The sequence below is a fragment of the Alosa alosa genome, chromosome 9, assembly GCF_017589495.1.
Source record: "Alosa alosa isolate M-15738 ecotype Scorff River chromosome 9, AALO_Geno_1.1, whole genome shotgun sequence".
Taxonomy (NCBI): Eukaryota; Metazoa; Chordata; class Actinopteri; order Clupeiformes; family Clupeidae; genus Alosa; species Alosa alosa.
In genome coordinates, this window is record NC_063197.1 from 11,192,247 (window position 1) to 11,210,923 (window position 18,677).

Consider the following 18,677-nt stretch of genomic DNA (forward strand, 5'->3'; position numbering starts at 1 on the left):
CACATACTTGGAGAGTTTCAGTCAGGGCAGAGTTGCTTGCTAGATTATGATATTTAATCTGTTTTTGTCTGTCTGCCTATGCGCATGGTTGAAAGTTTGGCTGAACTCACTTGCCCTAAGGAGATTAGTTAAGGCAGTGTTTTTTTTTTTTTTTTTTTTTTTTTTTTTTTCGCGGCCAATTTATGGCAATATCCACATGAGAATGCCACGCTTGTACAAATTAATCGGATGTCTGTTTTGTAGGGGTCAACCGGAAGCCCCGGAGAACAAGGACCCAAAGGAGAAAGAGGACCCCAGGTAAGTGGCCCTGTTCCCGGGCTGTCAGATGTAAGCCTTGCCCTTGGGTTCCAACTTTCCCCTCCACATACGTAACAGCCCTGCAAATGTGCCACCTGCGCCAAGCAATCTCAGTCCCGTCCCAGCATGCCTTCAGTGATGGATGTTCTGTGATGCCACTGCACTGACTTCTAGCCACAGTGAACATTAACCCATAGAGTTGACGGTGACTGTTCTATGCCCTCAAACTCAAAAAAGAAGAAATTGTCCTTTGAAAGAGTTAATGATATTTCCATCTCTTTGTCTTGAGAGAGAGAGAGAGAGAGAGAGAGAGAGAGAGAGAGAGAGAGAGAAATTTAGAAAATACTTTTGGTTTGAGAAGATCACTCGCAGAGACAAAGAACATTTTTCATGGCCACCCACTATGAGATTAATGAGGTTCCTGACATGAAAGTTATGTTTTAATGGTTTATTCGAAATAATCTTTCAATGCTCTGTCTTTGTCTCAAATCCTTTTTTAAGCTAAATATATCTTCAGATTGTAACATTTAAGCAGCACTTCATATTCCTTTCCATCCTCCATCAGCCTGTAAACAATATATTGCTGTCTGAGAACCTTGTGCGAAAATATCTAGTGAGTGTTGCGAAAAAAAATACCCCATCTATATTTAAACTCATATGCGTAGATTACAGGGGAAGGAGGGGATATGTCCCCACCACTATTTATAATTTGAATTTTGTCCCCACCACTTCTAAAAACGCAAACCAATTGCGACCGAAAAAATCCCCACATACCGAAATCATCGAGTCTAAACCATGCGATAGGCGCGCACAATGACATCCTCACAGCATGCACACCTGCCTGGATGTGTGTGGAGTAGTGTTGCGCGGTTATGGTTTTTTAACATCCGCACCCACCAGACCAGTCAGGAGAGTCGATCCGCACCCACCCGACCCTCCAGTCATTTAATGCCTGCTAGAGTTGACTGTAGCTCGGAATGCAGTAGGTTGCCATAATAGGCTATCCTAAAATCCAGCGATAAAACAAAGCATGAACTCATGAGCGTCGGTCTACCCTATATGTATATCCTCTGATTGTAATGTTTACAGATATCTAGGCGATATTTGTAACATTTATTTTGTATTTGGCCTGGTATAAAATCATGTAGGCCTATTGAACAATTTAAACACATTGTGAACCCCAAAGTTTGAGACATGCATATAGACATTGCTGCAAATTTAAAACCGGATTACTCTGGAACTGTACAGGGGAGTGCTTTAAACTTTAATTAAAACTTTAAACTTTAATTACACCTTTGTGTTCGGTAAGGTCTGCAGTTTATTCTGATATATGGTTTGTCATGTGTTGAGGGAAAGTTTGCGAAGCCAAGATAAATGGGTAGGAAATATGATTAAATTAAAGTTAGGCTACTTTTCTCGCGAACCGTTTACCACAACAACTAACCACATCGTTTAAAAGCTGAGAAAAAGCTCTTTCGTGTGATACATGTGATGTCTTGCTTCTTCGCAAGTAATTCAGCAAATTTAGGTGGGACAGAAATACCTTTACAGAGCAGCAAATCTGGCCATATCGGCTCTGATGTACATTGATTTAAATGCATTATCGCTTCACTACCCTGCGAACAAGAAAGAAAAGAAAAAAGAAACCAATGAGCTTATGTCGCGATTTCCGATAGGCCTAGGCCTAGAGAAAAGACAGATATTGGTAACCTAACAATTAGGATTTGCTTTTCCTACTCTGCTGTTTGAGACGACCCATACTCGCATTAACTGAATCTTATCAACCCGAACTGCGATGTTCCAAACAGAGTGACAGGATGCAATGCCTAATAATCTCACTGCCTACGGCATAACTGCTAACAGTGCGCCTAGGCCTACTGTTAAACACCTGAAAAATATTAAGCTGCCGTTTTCTTTTCATGACGATCACTAGGCCTACGCTTGAATGATTTATGACTGAATGGAACGTTGCGTTTTTAAGCGCCAGAACTGCTTATCACGTCGTGTGAGTTTACAATAATCATCATCTTCTAATGTATCCTTATGTTGAGATGAGATGTCCATTCTCTTTGCCCTAGGCTATCATTTGTGCGTGAAGCATGTTTCAATTAAGACAGTACACAAGCTATTTTTATTGTTGTAATATTGAATGATTTCATGAATAAATTGTACGCACAGTGCGTAGGCTACAGGATTACGGCTGGCGGCGCCACTGACCAAGGCCACAGTAGCCTGTGAACCTCTGATTTTCAAAGGGGGAATCACGGCCAACGCAGGGGGCAACTATTACCCTTCCAAATTACTTTTTATTGTCTGAAGACATCTATCGCAAGAATTCAACATTCTAAGCAACAGCAAAGCAAATGCAAGCTAACCAAAGTGCAGTCGGTTCTCCCGCCATGGTTTTGGAAATCACACACCTGCTGCATCTGAAGGCCCACGCATAATAAGGCCTACGACTATCACTCTACACGCCCCTGTTGCACGTCACATTTATAGCTGATCCTGCCTCCTGGCTCCCCAAATGCCGCATCATGTGAACAGATCAGCAGGCCTGCAAATAATTTTCACCTCGTTTTGAGACACACGTTGCGGCAATAAGACTTCTCCTATTCCCGCAAATTTAGCGTGATCTCTGTGTGAAAAGGCCTTTTGTTGAAGCATATCCTACAGTGCAAATTCTTCTTGTTTTAGTGTTTAGTTAATAAGAAAGCATTGTCTCTACCTCAATATAAACTGCAAAGGATAGCCTAGGCTATAGGGACATTGTTTTTTTTTGTCGGTTCGGGTCAGGTTCGGGTAGTTAATCAGTGCATATTTTTTAGGGTCGAATGGGTGCAGATCGACTCTCCTGACAGGTCGGGTGGGTGCGGATGTTAAAAAACCTTAACCTGCGCAACACTACTGTTGAGCATATTGTAATGCAGCGTTGAATGGATGAATAGCTTACATAAGGGTACCCCGCACTTTTCAAACCACACTCAAGCTTATGGTTATTGTCCCCACCACTTCTAAAAACAAACTGACGCCCTTGTTTAAACTCAATGTCTGTTATTATATAATGTCCATTGAGCAGGGAAAAAACCTGATATATGATGTCCTAGAGCCCAAAAAACTTTCCTTTGGACGGGTGGGAGAGGTATCAGATAGATATTTGAATGCTTTTGACTCGCTCCAACATGTTAGGTGGAGTCCCTGCCAGTCAGAGGCGAGTGAGTATCCTGTGGGACAGCACAGGCCCAGTGTGGATTTATTTGACTTGGCAAGACGGCCTAAGCACATTCTGACAGTTGTCCTCACTTGTCGGGCTTCAGACGATGTCTGCTGTGTAACGTCGGCCAAAAACCAAATAGCAGCACAGATCGGATCCTGTGAAGCCCTGTGAAATGAATCGTGACTGTCTTTGCCACTGGTCTTCAAAATCCCCAATACCATATCATTTTTGTATTTTAAATAAAACAAAACTTTTCTGACTTCAGTGACCTCATATCAACAAATCATCCAGCATAAGAAGTCCACAAGAAATTCCTCTGTTTAATTGTAGCACAATCTTGATTGATTAAAAACATTGTTTTTTTTTTTTTTATTATTAATCTGCTGCTTTTTCATTGTAATTCACCATGCATGAAAGGGATAAGAGTTAGAAACGTGACATGCTGGTCAGATGTCCCAATTAAATATATTCAGGCTGGCTATGCCAACAACGAAAAGCTCCAGACTGCCTTCTCCACCAGACCATTAAATCTCTGGCTGAAAGGCCAGTCAGGGCCAGTCCACAGTGACTTCTCTCTGATTTTGCTGTCACTCCGTCTGGTTGTCACATCATGGCCGCAGGCTAGCATCCAGATTTTGGAGGCTGCAGACCTGGACGTGCTCACAATCTTCCACTTAATCTGAGACTCCCAGGTCCTGTTTATTCTGCTGAGTTCTTTCATCAGGCTATTCATTCCAGGTTGATCATTTGTCACTTTCTCACTGTGTTTCTTCTACCACCTGTGTGTGTGTGTGTGTGTGTGTGTGTGTGTGTGTGTGTGTGTGTGTGTGTGTGTGTGCACGTGTGTGGACTCAAAGGGAGCTGAAGGAAAGAAGGGTGCTCAAGGTCTGACAGGAAGTCCAGGTGTTGAGGTGAGTGACCTCTGTAGACAGCAGCTTCATTTAGAAAGTTCATTTATACTTTGAGCTCAATGTTTCCGTTTAAATGCAAATAAAGCACCGTCCTCTTTGTACTTGAAAGTAATTTAACTGAGTACTAAGCACTCAATAACAATGGTCATTGTAAATGAAAAGAAATGAACATTCTTACAGTCTGTGAGATATCATGTCATCACTGTAATCACACTGCGTCACTAGTAGAGGTGACAGTCATGTTATAAGATGTTCCAGACGATGGCTGGAGATGAAAGGGAAAGTGGGGTCTTAGCACAGTAAACGTGTACCAAGCCCAGTGTCTTGTGCTTCCCAGGGCCCTACAGGGTTTCCCGGCCTGAAAGGCATGGCAGGATACCCAGGAGCAGACGGCTCACCAGGACTGCCGGGGTTTGCAGGGTTCCCAGGCATGGCTGGACACAAGGTGTGTGTGTGTGTGTGTGTGTGTGTGTGTGTGTGTGTGTGTGTGTGTGTGTGTGTGTGTGTGTGTGTGTGTGTGTGTGTGTGTGTGTTTGTTGGGGATGGGTAAGGCAAAGGTTTATACACAAAAGAAACAGGCAAGAGAGAAGTACACATTACATACTGTACACAAAGTCATACACTCGCGCACACACACACACACATACACTGTCACTGTACTTACACACACCCTCTGTCACTGTACTCTGCAGCTGGGTCTGACACATGCACACAAGCACACACACTCACCCTCACACACATTCTACCTCCGGGCCCCTTAATCTGCACTCTAACAGATGGTTATCCCCATCATCACATTAAATGAAAGGTCAATAGGAGTCAAACTATGATATAACCTCCTTTAAAATTTACTCATAGAAAACATGCCTCAGGGCCTCATTTGGCCATTGCATTCTCCCTCCATTTAAGAGTCAATTTAGAAAATATCCCAAAGTCATACGCCACACCGATTAGGCCAAATAGCTGCTGTTCAATCTGCAGAAAGATCTGTTAGAAAGGCAACTTGTACAGTACAATAATCAGCTTAGAGAAATAAACCCATGTCAGTACTTCTTGCCTCATGCTGAGTTCCTGCCATAATCCACCTTAACATGAGTCAGTAGACTTTTTCCCAGGCTAAATGGTTGCAGCAGAAGAGGAACATTTCCTCTAAAATTTCTCTTGATTGACTGGGCTGAGGAATAATTTGACAAATTGTATGTTTTCTTTTTAGTGTGTAGTCTTTATGAAGGTGCCTGTAGCCCACGCTGGTTGCATAACAGTAGGGAACAGAGGAGCAGAGTGGAGAGGCAGGGGGTGCAGGCTAATGTCCCTGCAGTTAAGAGGAGCACTGAGAGCCCTTAGCAGTGTCCAGCAGGAAACAGGCTGATTTTACACCCACACACACACCACACAGGGGGGAAACTCAAGACCCCGGCGATCTCTCAGAAGTGCCCTGGGAGAGCAGAGTCGACCTACTCCAGTCCTTTTTATTATTATTATTATTATTATTGCTTCCTACTTCCATGTGAATTCACAAAAGAATGAAAGGGTTGTCTCCCATCCCAGCCGAGGGTGAAATCTCTGGCCGGCAGGTGTTTTTGTTGGCAGCAGGTAGACAAAGCAGTGAGGAATCTGTCATGGCAACCTCCAAATCAGACCCACTAAATAAACAGGAGATGGGGAGGAAAGATAGAAGCCAGCTCCTGTTTCCACTCTAAACAGACCGAATGGAGTTCCTGCACCTCTGTCTGGCCAAGACTTTAAGCACGGTCACTTTCACTCTCCCTCTTCTCCTTCGCTCTCTTCCTGTAGTCCTTCTGCTCGTTCGTTTCGTCTTTGACTTCTTCACCTCTCGTTTCCATCCACCTTCCTCTCAGTTTTAATAATGCAAACACAAAACAGGCAGGAAACAGCAGCATGCCAGAGACAAGATTAGACCACATAGCTTATAGACTATGTACAGTATGTGCTCCTAGATTGGTTCAGTACTCACTGAGGTATGTCTGCAGCCAACTTTCACAGTTGTCTTGGCAGGAGACAGAGTGCCTTGCCATCTTTTAAAGTCTTTTTAAGAAAAGTCTGCTTGAGGAATCCTGAAATGACCCTACAAAAGCACAAGTCTCATTTTAAGATTGTGACAGTTGGTAATATTGTGGTTTCCACCACAAGCCTCTCCTGGCTTAGAAACACCAGTTGAACATTTGCTCCACAGCAAGTTTAGTCCGACAGGCAGCGCTAGATACCAGCCCACTGTGACCATCACCAGGGGAACAACAGTCTACATGTCTGCCCCTCTGCATTTTCTCTTTCTCTGTCTCTTTTTCTCCTTTGTTTTGCGTCTGGATTTAAACACAATCATGAGTTTTGTGAGTGGCCTGCCAGCAGCAGAGCCTGTACGTGCAGCTTGTCACTCGCCATCTGCTATTCCCATACTGTACTCACCCTCTCTTCAACTTCTCTCTCTCTCTCTTCAATGGAAAACCAGTATGCACTCGTTTTAATAACAGAGCAAAGTGTGTTTGGAGACCTTTTAAACACATTGTCACGGACTATGTGGAGGTTTGATGTTTTGTGGTGCAAAGCTTCACCTCGATGTAAGCCATGCTTGTAATGTTAGTGATCAGAATGATAACATAACTCAGCCTCAGTTCTTTGTTTTGCTAATTGCTAGGTAATTTGTTTGCATGTGTTTAAATGCCACAATACAATACAGGCATGTGCAGTCTCCGAGACGACAGAAGACATGAACCATATCAACAGTTCAGGCTTAAAAGCTCTGAAAGTAACCTTGTTTAGCATACAGTATTTTACAAACATTTTGTTTGTTTTTGTTAACAAATATCCGTCATAATCAGTGTAAAATTTGTCATCATTAGAGTCATATGGACATTGCAATGCTAGGACATAGGACAGCTGAGGGAATCCTTTACTCAATGATTTTGGTAATATGTGAATGGTAGGCTTGATTCGAACAGTATTCCACCACTGGCTGACTGACGGTCTTGCCATTAGGGTCCACGTGGCATTCCGGGTCCAGAAGGACGAGCTGGCCTGCCAGGGCCGAGGGGTGAACCAGGATTTCCAGGTTTAATTGGTGATAAAGGACCTCCAGGCCTGAAGGTAAGGAAGCTGAAGAACCAAGTGGTCACCACAGCATCTCAACCACTGCTCTGTTCCCTTTCACTCAACATCCCCTTTTATTTAAGACCCTCTGGTAGTGATACTGTGGAATTATCTGACTTCAAAAAGGCAACTTTAATGTTTTTGGCCCCCTCAAACCAAAGCCTTTGTCCAGATTGTCTACACAAGTCAGGATCCCAGATGTGTGATGAGAACCATACTCAAGTCAAGATAACTGATGTAAACACTAGGCTGGTCAAGGTCTCCCGCTGCCAGCCCGGCTGCCATTGAAACAGGGAGGGACTGAAGTTCATTTGATGGCCGCCGCTGTACTCCTAACTCCATCTGGGGTGGGTTTGTTCTCCGCAGGGCGAGACAGGTCTTCCAGGAGAGAGGGGGCCTGCTGGAATGAAAGGTCTGGAAGGCAGCACTGGAGACCAGGGAAGGGAGGGTGACCCCGGGGCCAAAGGACAACTTGTGAGTATCTCTGTGCCCACAGATCAGCCCATCCATCAGACAGAACACTACCACTGTCTACCACTGTGGTCCTCAATAATAAAACACTGTTGAAAATGCAAACGCTAGGCTCCATTAGCAGGCCAGTCAAGGCCTTGTTAAATGTAAGCATTCACAGCAGTGTGTGTGTGCTGTTTGGAACAAATGTGTCTGTTGAATGTAAATTAGATAATAGACGACTTTTGCTATGTTGCTTGTTTGTAGATGATAGATAGTCCCTTGGCTCAGTTAGTTTACTTGGCGTCACATGAAACACATGCATCGAGAGAGGCAGAGAGAGAGAGAGATAGAGAGATATAGAGAGAGAGCAAGAGAGAGAGAGATGAATGGGCTCATCGCCTTGCAGCTGAATCAGGCCTCTTGTGTTTTCGCTTCCCTTCTTCTTCTTCTGTTTGGGTCGTTCTATGCCAAAAAGGGCCCACACAAAGTCCCACACATGCCTTTAATCCATAAGTGGATCTATATATAGCAGCCAGGCAGAAGCTAAGCTGCGGTGGGTCAGATATGCGCCTCTTTCCGTGCCTTTCCGACACTTGGATCACAGCGAGGCGAGGACTGGAAGCATTCCGCCTGGCAGAGATGGCTTATGTAAGACACAGAGGCAGCGAAGAGGGGGAGACTGGGGGGGGGACCTGAAAACGATGTGCTCCATTTTTCTTACATAACCGCTGCTGGCGGTGGGCGAGTAATGAGAGCGCTGCCAGGAGGTGAAATGGAGACTGCAGGGCCCGGGGCCCGCCGGTCAGATCACCTTTCCCTCTTGGCGAGGGCGGCCGCCGCTGCTCCTGCCTTGCCGTCCCGTCTCGACCAATCCCAATGGAGGTGAAAAAAGGAGCTCCCACTGTGAATGATGTGGAAAGAGAGAGAGAGAGAGACAGAGATACCCCCATGTCTACAGACAAGCAGTACCCAGACACAATCACCGCTGTGTGCCCCACTTTTTGTGTGTGTGTTTTGTGGTGGGTGGGTGGGTGTTCCTGTGGGCCTTGTCAAAGCCAGACAAAACGGCATGTACATGGGTAAGGGGAGATGGAGAGACGGGAAGTGGAGGCCGACGTGAAAATGGTTCACATCGCTCTCCTGGACTGGGCCCGTCTGGGTTGAATGACTTGTCAAAGACTGGGTGCTTATTTTCCATTTCCTGCAGGGGGAACCAGGAGACCCAGGTATGCGCGGCCTCCAAGGATTCCCCGGCCCAAAGGTTAGTGTACCCCCTTTCACTCGATCTGCAACCATTCTCACCATTCACGCTGTTCTGCTGTCTAAGAGCCTCACTGTCCACTCTATGGCTCTTTGATAAAGTCAGGACTGCAAATGAAATCAATGAGGTTTCAGTTATGAACCAAGCTGAAGGCTCAAAGTTTCTTATTTGTTTATGAGGCTTCAAAGTGTCTTATTTGTTAATTTGTTTGTTTGTTTTGTTGTAGGGACCAGACGGAGACTTAGGCTTCAGAGGCATAGCTGGTCCAAAAGGCCCGATCGGTGTTGTGGTAGGTTTTTAAGGCGGAAAAAACAAGATGTTCTCTCTCTCCATTCTTTGGCCCGTGTTTGTGTTGATGTGGAGTCGCTCCTCTGCTCTCTGTAGGGATTCACGGGTCCTGTCGGTCCTGCAGGGATGATCGGGCCAGTGGGCATGCCAGTAAGATTTTCATTTCTTTAACTGTTTGTGTGGGAGTTACGTGCGTGCGTGCGTGTTTGTGGTTGGTTTCCCTGTGTATGTATGAGAGTGGACATACTGTGCATTATGGATATGAGACAGTGGACAGAGTTGGATTCACGTTGAAGGGGATGTATGCACAAAGATTGTGAGACTGACTAGGGGGGGGAAATATTACCTGCTGCTCCACAATGAATTAATAGAACTCCCTGTTGTTTGCAAGACAAACAGACTTTTAACGAGAACTTTTTTAAGTGCAACAGAGTGCCAGAACCCTTAAGTGTTTCCATACTGACTGTTCCCTCAGGAGATGGGAATAGGGCAGCTCTGTCAAAGTGAGGTCACAATCACCTGCTTAATTTTATGTGTCTCCAGAAAAAAAAAGCTAATTTGGAAAAAGTCAAATATAACATTATTTCCTCTCTCCCTATCTCTCACTCTCTCTATCTCTCACTCTTTCTCACTTTTGATTCTTTCCTCACTCTCTCTTTTTGACTCTCTCTCTCGCTCTCTCTCTCTTTTGACTCTCTCTCTCGCTCTCTCTCTCTCTTTCTCTCTCTCTCAATCTAGGGCTTTCGAGGTCCAACAGGAAGCCAAGGGGAAATGGTAAGCACAGAAGTCTTGTCACTTTAATTGTACATCAGAAATTGCACTCTGGGTTTCTTAAGACCGCATAGACATGTTCAAATGTAAACATTTGCATTTTGGTTACATTTTGACATGTGTCTCCAAGGCGTTGGACTTTCCAATGTAGACAGCCTAACTGTTAGCGAGGTGCTGAGCGCTTGTCCTAGAGAGACACAATAGGTCAAGTAAACTTGGTTGCTGATCATGGTTGCATCGATTTAGCCACATTACTCTCCGGAAATGTGCAGACAGGAAATACACTGTCATAATGTTTGCACTGTAGATCACAGAGGTGGGTCGCTCTATGAGTCAGCGCTCGGCTCCAGCCTAGTCATGTAAACTGTTTATGATTCCTTCCGAATGGAAATATGTAAGCTTACATGTACTCACTCACACACACACACACACACACACACACACACACACACACACACACACACACACACACACACAACAAACACTGGTATGAGGGGAGAAAGAGTGAAGAGAAGGAGACTGGCTTGTATGCTGGGGCCTAACCATAGTACACTCCATAATGGAGGCCAGCTTCAGCCTGCATCTCCCCCAGCTCTCCTGTGTTTTTATGTGCAGTTCTCACAGTCTGCCTGTAGGGGCAGTCACATTCTTCCCTAGTGTGCTTGCACTTAGTTATACAAGCCTGTCTGATTTACTGTGGCCACTCTGAAAGCCCCTTAGCCTTGTTGACTGGCTGTAAACAACCATTACTATTGAGTCCGTCCGTTATTGGTTTGACCTCATCATAGTCCTAATGGGCCTTTTTAATGCTCAGAGGAAGGGTCACTAGTTAGACCCCCCTTGCAAACATAATGACACAACCGAGTTAAATAATCGAACACATCTCGTGAATCTTCTGTTGTGTTCATGTGCTGCGGCTGGCTTGCTGCTAGATGAAATTCGAATAGTTCTGAGTGTGCCTCAGGGGTTACCATAGTAACGCGAGGCATGTTTCTGTTTCTGTTTTAGGGGCCCCAGGGGCCACGAGGGACTCCAGGGCCCAGAGTAAGTGTTTCTCTTGCAGGATGCTTTACTGTACATATGATGGATGGAAGCCTCAAAGCTGTGACTATTTTTGCTTCAAGCTCCTAGCTCATATGACCATATTACTAATCAGTTTAATTTAAAACTTGCCATTAAATTCTGGGTTATATTTCAGCTTAAACTGGTCATAAACTCTGCAGTACTACATTAAAATAGCCACGTGTGTCTGTATAGGTCTCTGTAGTGCAGTGCAACATTGCAATGCGTTTTGCATGTTTTTTCACATTGTACAGTAGTTGCACCAATTCATATTCTACAGCGAGATTCCACTGTTTTTATTAATATTGCATCTTCTCTTTCTCTCTCTTTCTCTAGGGTCCTCCTGGTTCTCCAGGCCCTACGGTGATATATCTAATTGTATCATTACTGTTGACCTCCTTTTGATTCCTGCAGTCCTTATTATGGTTGTGTGGTAACAGGCCATGACTTGCACAGTCCAGGTTCAGAAGCCTACAAAGCATTTGATATAATGCTACGTCTATTTGGCAGGAAAGCTGCTAAGTTGACCTATTAGCTCTGTGTCCTAGATCAGTGTTTCTCAAACTTTTTCAGACGAAGGACCACTTAATCAATAAAAAAGAAACCACCTAAAAAAAAGATTAGACCTACTTCAACAGTATATAAGCCTACACAATAGGCCTACTCACTTAACCACCTTGCTTATTGTCTCGGCTCCTTGCTTATTGTGTCAGAGGACTGTTATGATTTAAACTGGCATATCTTACATAGACAGTGTTGCAGAACTGTTGGTTCAATATTGCAAACAACTCATCTATATTATATTTTACCACGTCTGCTCACGGACCACTTAGGATAGCTTGCGGACCACCAGTGGTCCCCGGACCAAACTTTGAGCTTTAGCTGAGACTAGCATGTATCAGGAAAATACCCCCAAAAAAAACTCCCTGCATTTACCGGCACTAGCAATTTCCCCACGTGGAGAATGTGACCACACTCTGTGCTCGGGGAACGTGACCTGTCTCATAAACCCCACTGGAAAACATGAAGCCCTGGCATTCTATATGGCCCCTGATGGGTAGCATCAGCACCTCAGGAAAGATGAGCCGAATCCGTGGTGTGCCACTGTTACCCCAGACCCCCATGAAAGTGCAGAGGCGCCCTGCCTAAGTGCCCCCTGACACCCTGGGTGGGTGGTGGGGAAGTTTGTTCAGTCACTATTGAGCCTAGGCTCATTAAAAAAAAAATGATAAAAAATGATGAAAACGGGTGGAATGTGATGTTTGTGTACACTTCACGGGAGGATAGCGCTCGCAGTCGAGTCCAAGTCCGTCGGGGTCGTTGTCTGTCCTCTGCCCCCCACCCCCCCAACCCTCACCCCCCACCCCCACCAACCCCACGGTGAGTGGTGGAGTTGGTTTGTTGACTCAGGCTCTTGTTTGCTTTCCTCTTCACTCTCCTCCCTATCTCGCTCAGAATCCTAACCCTCTGTCTCTCACTTTATGCCCCAAGAAACGTGTGGATGTTGACACAGCAATGGAGATACTGATGGAGTCTAACGGTCCCTATCGCATGGAGGTAATCCCCCCTCTGCCCCGTCCCTCCACGCCCTGCTGTTCAGTCACTTGACCTCCTTCCTTTCTCCGTGTCTTGCGCCATCACATTTGGCATATCTCTCCCTTCCATCTCTACATCAATCTGTTTAATTTCTCACCCTCTTGTTCCAGCAGAACGGAGGAAATTGGGGGACTGTGTTGATGAAAGCTTGCATGTCTTTTCTGCGTAAATGGTTGTGTAATGCTTTGATAGGAATGTGCTTGCATGCAAAGAGCTGTTTTCTCTTGATGGACAGAAAAAACATTTTTGGAACATTTGGTTCAAACCAAAGTTTTTTATGTGAGGGTCAGGGTTAATAAGACTACCACACCACACCGAACAAACGATACACAATTATGTAGTCAATGTATTAACATGTTTTCCATATCAGTTTTATCTCAGTCTTGTCAATGATCTTACATTCATTACTTTTTATAACACAAAATTATAAAATAGATTCTGTATTCATATGTAAATTGTGAATTATTATGAGATGACGTTCATGACATCAAGTATGGCTTCTACCTTGATAATTTGTTGGTTGTGTTTAATTGTAATGTCTTATTGTGTTTATTTCTAATGTCTATATTTTGCGCATGCATCTTCACCCTTTCCCACATGTGCCCACTCCTACACCCACAGAACTTCCAGAACACAGAGATGGCCCAAGTGGATCAGAACTCGGAGATCTTTAAGACGCTGCGCTACCTCAGCAGTGTCATAGAAAGCATTAAGAAGCCCATCGGCACCCGAGAGAATCCGGCCCGATTCTGCAGGGACCTGCTAGACTGCCAACAAAAGCTAGCCGACGGTGAGTGTCTGCCTGGCCTCTCTCAATGTTTACCCTCTGAGCTTCCTGTTATTACACCAATCAAAAAGGAACATGGCCCCTATGTTTTGTTATATCCGAAGAATGTGTCTATTTGCAGGAACATAGATTTCCAACAAAGTTGTTGTTTTTAGTAGATGCAAGCCAAAAGATACAAAGGTAAAGAAACATCTGCAAATTACTCTTCTGGTATTGTAACGGTCTCTTTCCTGACCCCCATCCATTAGGACCGTTCTGGATTGACCCAAACTTGGGTTGTACGTCAGATGCCATTGAGGTGTTCTGCAACTTCACAGCAGGTGGCCAAACATGCATCCACCCAGTTGCAACAAACAAGGTAACCTCAACACTCCTCCAGTATAAAGTATGGGGGGGGGTTATTAAATAACATTTCGATATTTTGGAACAGAGAATTAGAATATTTGAACATATAAACTGGACTGCTTTGAACACTGAATAGCCTGCATACACATATTTTATATAATAATAATATACAATATTATATGATGATATAAAATGATATTGATATATAAACAACTGATATAGAAAGTAGCCTACTGAATTTCTGATATTCATGACAGCACAAATTATAAAGAATATAGCCTAGGCTAGGTACTATTTCTTTTACAGATTCAGTTGTCAGCAGCTCTGGTTGAAGCCTGGAAATATTGTAAACAAAGTAGCCTAGGCCTAGTGTAACAGAGTTGAACTGAGCTAGCATGCTAGCGAATTACGACCTCGGTTACAGTGGTGCCGACCCGGATCATGGGAGTGATCAGTCAACGGAGTTGAACTGAGCTAGTATGCTAGTTGCTTGTGTAAATCCTCACACCCCTAACCTTAAAGCTGCAGAACTTTGGCAAGATTTTTTTGATCATATTCACTGAAACCGACACTATGCTCCAACAGAACAACATAAATCAGCCAGTTTTAGGGGGAAAAACCGCACTTCTACCTCCACCTAGAGCCTGCTATTTGTTTTGCAAAAATCCACAGCTCCCGGTTCTTCTGGTCCAATCAGAGCAGGGCTGTGTGAGATCGGATTGTCAATCACAGTCTGGTGCAGTCTGCTGCGCACTGATAAGCACAAACTCGATGAGAGCGTCCTCGATGGTAGTGGGGGAGGGGCATGAGAGTTGTAAACATTCAAAATGTTGGTCCCCTCAAGTCCACTCAATCTGTCAGACTTGCCAACTGCAGCTTTAAGAACGGTTTCAACTGCGGAGTTGGATGCCTGGGCTTTTAGCTCAGTGGTTAGAGCGTTCGACTCCCATGCCGGTGTGTGTTGAGGTGGCAAGTTCAAGGGCCGTGAGCGGCGGACGAATTACGACCTCGGTTACACTAGCCTTAGCTATCTTATCATAGTATACTGTTCAGTTTCCCCATGTGTGTTTAAGTTTCAAGGTAATACTTTTTCTCCTTGGGACAGGGCCTTTTGAGTCTTTGAAACCATTGATATTGAGATGATCAGTCAACTTGAATGCAAGAGTTTTAAACAAATTTGCGCAGCGTAGCCTACTAATGATGCTAAGCGGATTTAATAACAATTTAGCTTTGTCATCCTTGCTTTCACAATTTAATTGTGAATGTTTTATTTGGATTAAATGTGCATGCTGAGGGGCGTGTTGATTGAGTGAGAGAGAGTGTGCGGGGCAAGGAGAGGGGGTTTAGGGTAGGCTACTTCTATAGGCTACTGTTTGGTAAAGTTGCACGCATAGCTCTACAATGAAAACTACAAGATTTATTTATTTATTCTTGGACAATGCAATGGCGGAAGACGTGTGTTGGTTAAGCGGCTGCCTAAGCTGCAAAGTGCTGCAAGAACCACTGGAAGGGGTGTAGCGTGATTCTGCCTTATCAAATCGCGACAGGTTCATGCATATGACTGTTGCGATTTCGGTTGTGATACGCATATTGTTACAGCCCTACAAAATAACACTTTAATGTGTGCATGTGCATTTTGCCAAGGTGAACCTTTATAATGTGGCTGTCAATATAGTAAGTATTGTAGTTATAAATGTAACTGTCTCTGCTGTATTTTTAACTGTATAGATAATGGCATGATGCGGTCTTACTGTTCATATTGGTATCTTGAAGAACAATTAAAATGTTGCTTGGCCTGGTGTTCATTCAAATCAATTTTTCATCCTGGCAATCATAGATGACATTTGGCATTGGGAAAGTCCAAATGAAGTTCCTTCACCTGTTGAGCACAGAGGCCATGCAGACCATCACTGTCCATTGCCTGAATGACCCACCACGAGGGTCAACCACGGCGTCACAGAGCCAAAGACCACCGTTACAATTCAAGGGCTGGAATGGACAGATTTTTGAGATGGACACTTTACTTGAACCTTATGTGCTCTCGGATGAGTGTGAGGTACGGTCCAAGTCTCTGATGGTAAAATACTGTGAAATAATTTAGGGAATTTGCTTGTGTGGACTTTATAGTGCAATTGAACAGTGGCTCATTTAGCCCTCAATAATGGCTTATAGCTATTAGCCCTTGATAATGGCTCAATAATGACGAATACAGACTGAGAATAGATTGAATTCTAAATCAGTAAAATTAACTTTGTTTATCTCTTGAATGGCCATATCTTCTCTTGTCTCCTGTTAGATTCAAGATGGCAGCTGGCACCGGTCGCGCTTTCTTTTTCAGACTCAGGACACCTATCAGCTTCCCATCGTTAACCTCCAGGGGCTCGCAGCTAGGCAGCCAGGAGAGCTGCGACACATTGAGGTGGGGCCTATCTGCTTTCTTTAGGAGGGAGTGCTCGCTCGCCCACCCATTCTCTTCCTCTCCCTGTCAGGTCAAACAGCCTGTGAACAAAAAAAAAAAGAAGTAGAACACCTCAGCTTTATCCATTCAAAATGGATGCCGTCAAGGGGTCACAAGCAGAGTACAGTGCAGCTTCCTCTGAAAAGCCACACCAGTCCCCCTGCGATGGCCAAACGAAGTAACAGCGTTTATCTGTAGGACTATTGACTAATTCTGAAGAACTCAACAGAACTCAACGGAGGGATTTGTGTCCTTAAAAGGGAGCACAGGACGAGGGTCATTTGCCAACACATTATCAAGAATATTGTATTCTCTGTTTGTTGGTTGTTTTTATTTTTTTATTTTTTTTATTTTGTTTGTTGTTTTTGTCCAAGTAGTGGTGCTAGGGTATGGTGTGTCCAGACCAAGAGTGACTGCTGTACCCAGAGCAAGGTTGCTACCCCGTTTCCCTACCTGAATCCCCAGAAGGCCCGAAACCCACCTCCTTTCCCCTGTTTTCCCCACCCCATCTTACCCGTCTCTAGCCAACCAGGCCCATTTGCCTATGGAGGAATACAGACTCCACCAGTGGAGCACTGTCTACATATAACTTCCTAAGAGTGCAATAGCTTGTGCATTATTTGCGGGAATAAAATAATTGCATTTTTCAATCAAGTCTTTTTTTTGTTATTATTTGTAAATTTAAATCCGTTGTCCACCCTGGACTCGTACATCGTATCAGATGGTGCTCTACCTCCTGTATGTTTTGCCTTCAAGTGTAGGTGCTTGTGTCAAGATTTTATTCAAAGTTGTATGTACTGGCTACATCAAGATATGTTCTGTTGTACAAGTACTTATTTGAATTTGGTCATTTCTTTCGTACTAAACTTAATTTATATGAACATTGTGTTAATAAATTATGTCACATTGGCTTTTCCATGGTGCTGCAATAGACACAAATAGTTAATCAGTGAGTTAGACATTTTTCCTGTGTATATTTTGACATTATATGGTTAATTATTTATATTAAGTTTTGTTTTGTTTTTGTTTTTTTGTTTTTTTTCTCTCTCTCTCTCTCAAATTACTGCACCCCAATAAATTATACTATCTCCCAGAGATCTATTTGGTCAGTTACCAATTTTTCAAATAACTATTTATGTTAAATTTGTATTTGTGTATATATACACACACACAAACATGTGACATGTTTATTCCTTTTATATTTCCACTCTCAGTTGGTGATTGTTGAAATGTTAACTGGCAGCTTACAGATAGCCAGAGCCAGACCACATCATAAACAGGAATCTTCATGTGTTAAATTATATAGCATTGAATGAACTGTAATTAAATAAATACTTTGGAGGATTTAAATAAAAAAATGTAAATATGAAATGTGTTGACATTAAATAAAAACTGTTTTAATCCCAAAGTAGTTATTGTTCTGGTTGTAGCTTTGTTAAGGTCGAAATCTCTTCACTAATACTAACTAACCACTTCCAAGATTCTCTTTGTAACATTACCTAGACGGGCATTTGGAGGATTCCGAGGGCCATAAATCGATAGGGGGCCCTCATGGAACATAATAGCCAATATTATTATTTTTGGAAGGAGCTGCAAATATATTCTTTCATAGGGCCCAAAATGATCCTTATACGCATATTTGTGAATGGATCATTTCAGTTGCTGAGGGTGTTCACTGTTTTTTGTCTGTGTTTTTAAAGACATGCACTCTGATGTAGGCCTAGACAGAATTTCAGTGTACTTATTAGAAGGCCAAGCAAAGATTCAGGTAAGATTGAGTGTTCGTGGAATAAATGCATCCAGCACATCATGAACCCTTCCATTTTGTGTGGAACACAGGAAACAATCTGAAGTGAATAAAGTGTCACAGGGAAAACTATTACCAAGAAAGCATCATCCACCTCCACCTGTTGCCTTACTGTCCAGTCCTCCCCACCCCACCCCTCCATCTCTCACACTCTGTCCCTCCATTTATTTTTATCTTGTAAAATTCTACTGGGATAGACATAGGCAATCTTTGGTCATGGTTCTTTTCAAAGAGGGAATTATTCAAGTCCTTGGTGGATGTCGGTCTTAGCTTTTCTAAAACGCCCTGGGGTGATTGCTCATGCCAATATATTGAATTGAAT

The 18,677-nt window shown here is 43.6% G+C and overlaps 1 protein-coding gene across 2 annotated transcripts in view; it reads left to right on the plus strand.

Annotated features, from left to right (window-relative positions):
- The window catches only part of LOC125300839 (collagen alpha-1(XXIV) chain), a 108,186-nt gene extending 90,241 nt beyond the window's left edge, over positions 1–17,945 (plus strand). For both annotated transcript variants that reach the window (XM_048252977.1, XM_048252978.1), the window contains 16 exons: positions 244–297; positions 4,369–4,422; positions 4,760–4,867; positions 7,417–7,524; positions 7,894–8,001; positions 9,188–9,241; positions 9,468–9,530; positions 9,626–9,679; positions 10,268–10,303; positions 11,309–11,344; positions 11,699–11,725; positions 12,854–12,919; positions 13,580–13,748; positions 13,994–14,103; positions 15,928–16,146; positions 16,387–17,945. In XM_048252977.1, coding sequence (XP_048108934.1) covers positions 244–297; positions 4,369–4,422; positions 4,760–4,867; positions 7,417–7,524; positions 7,894–8,001; positions 9,188–9,241; positions 9,468–9,530; positions 9,626–9,679; positions 10,268–10,303; positions 11,309–11,344; positions 11,699–11,725; positions 12,854–12,919; positions 13,580–13,748; positions 13,994–14,103; positions 15,928–16,146; positions 16,387–16,533 — 1,413 coding nt within the window. In that variant the 3' untranslated portion in view covers positions 16,534–17,945. The remainder of the gene's footprint in view (positions 1–243; positions 298–4,368; positions 4,423–4,759; positions 4,868–7,416; positions 7,525–7,893; positions 8,002–9,187; positions 9,242–9,467; positions 9,531–9,625; positions 9,680–10,267; positions 10,304–11,308; positions 11,345–11,698; positions 11,726–12,853; positions 12,920–13,579; positions 13,749–13,993; positions 14,104–15,927; positions 16,147–16,386) is intronic.
- Positions 17,946–18,677: the final 732 nt, after the last annotated feature.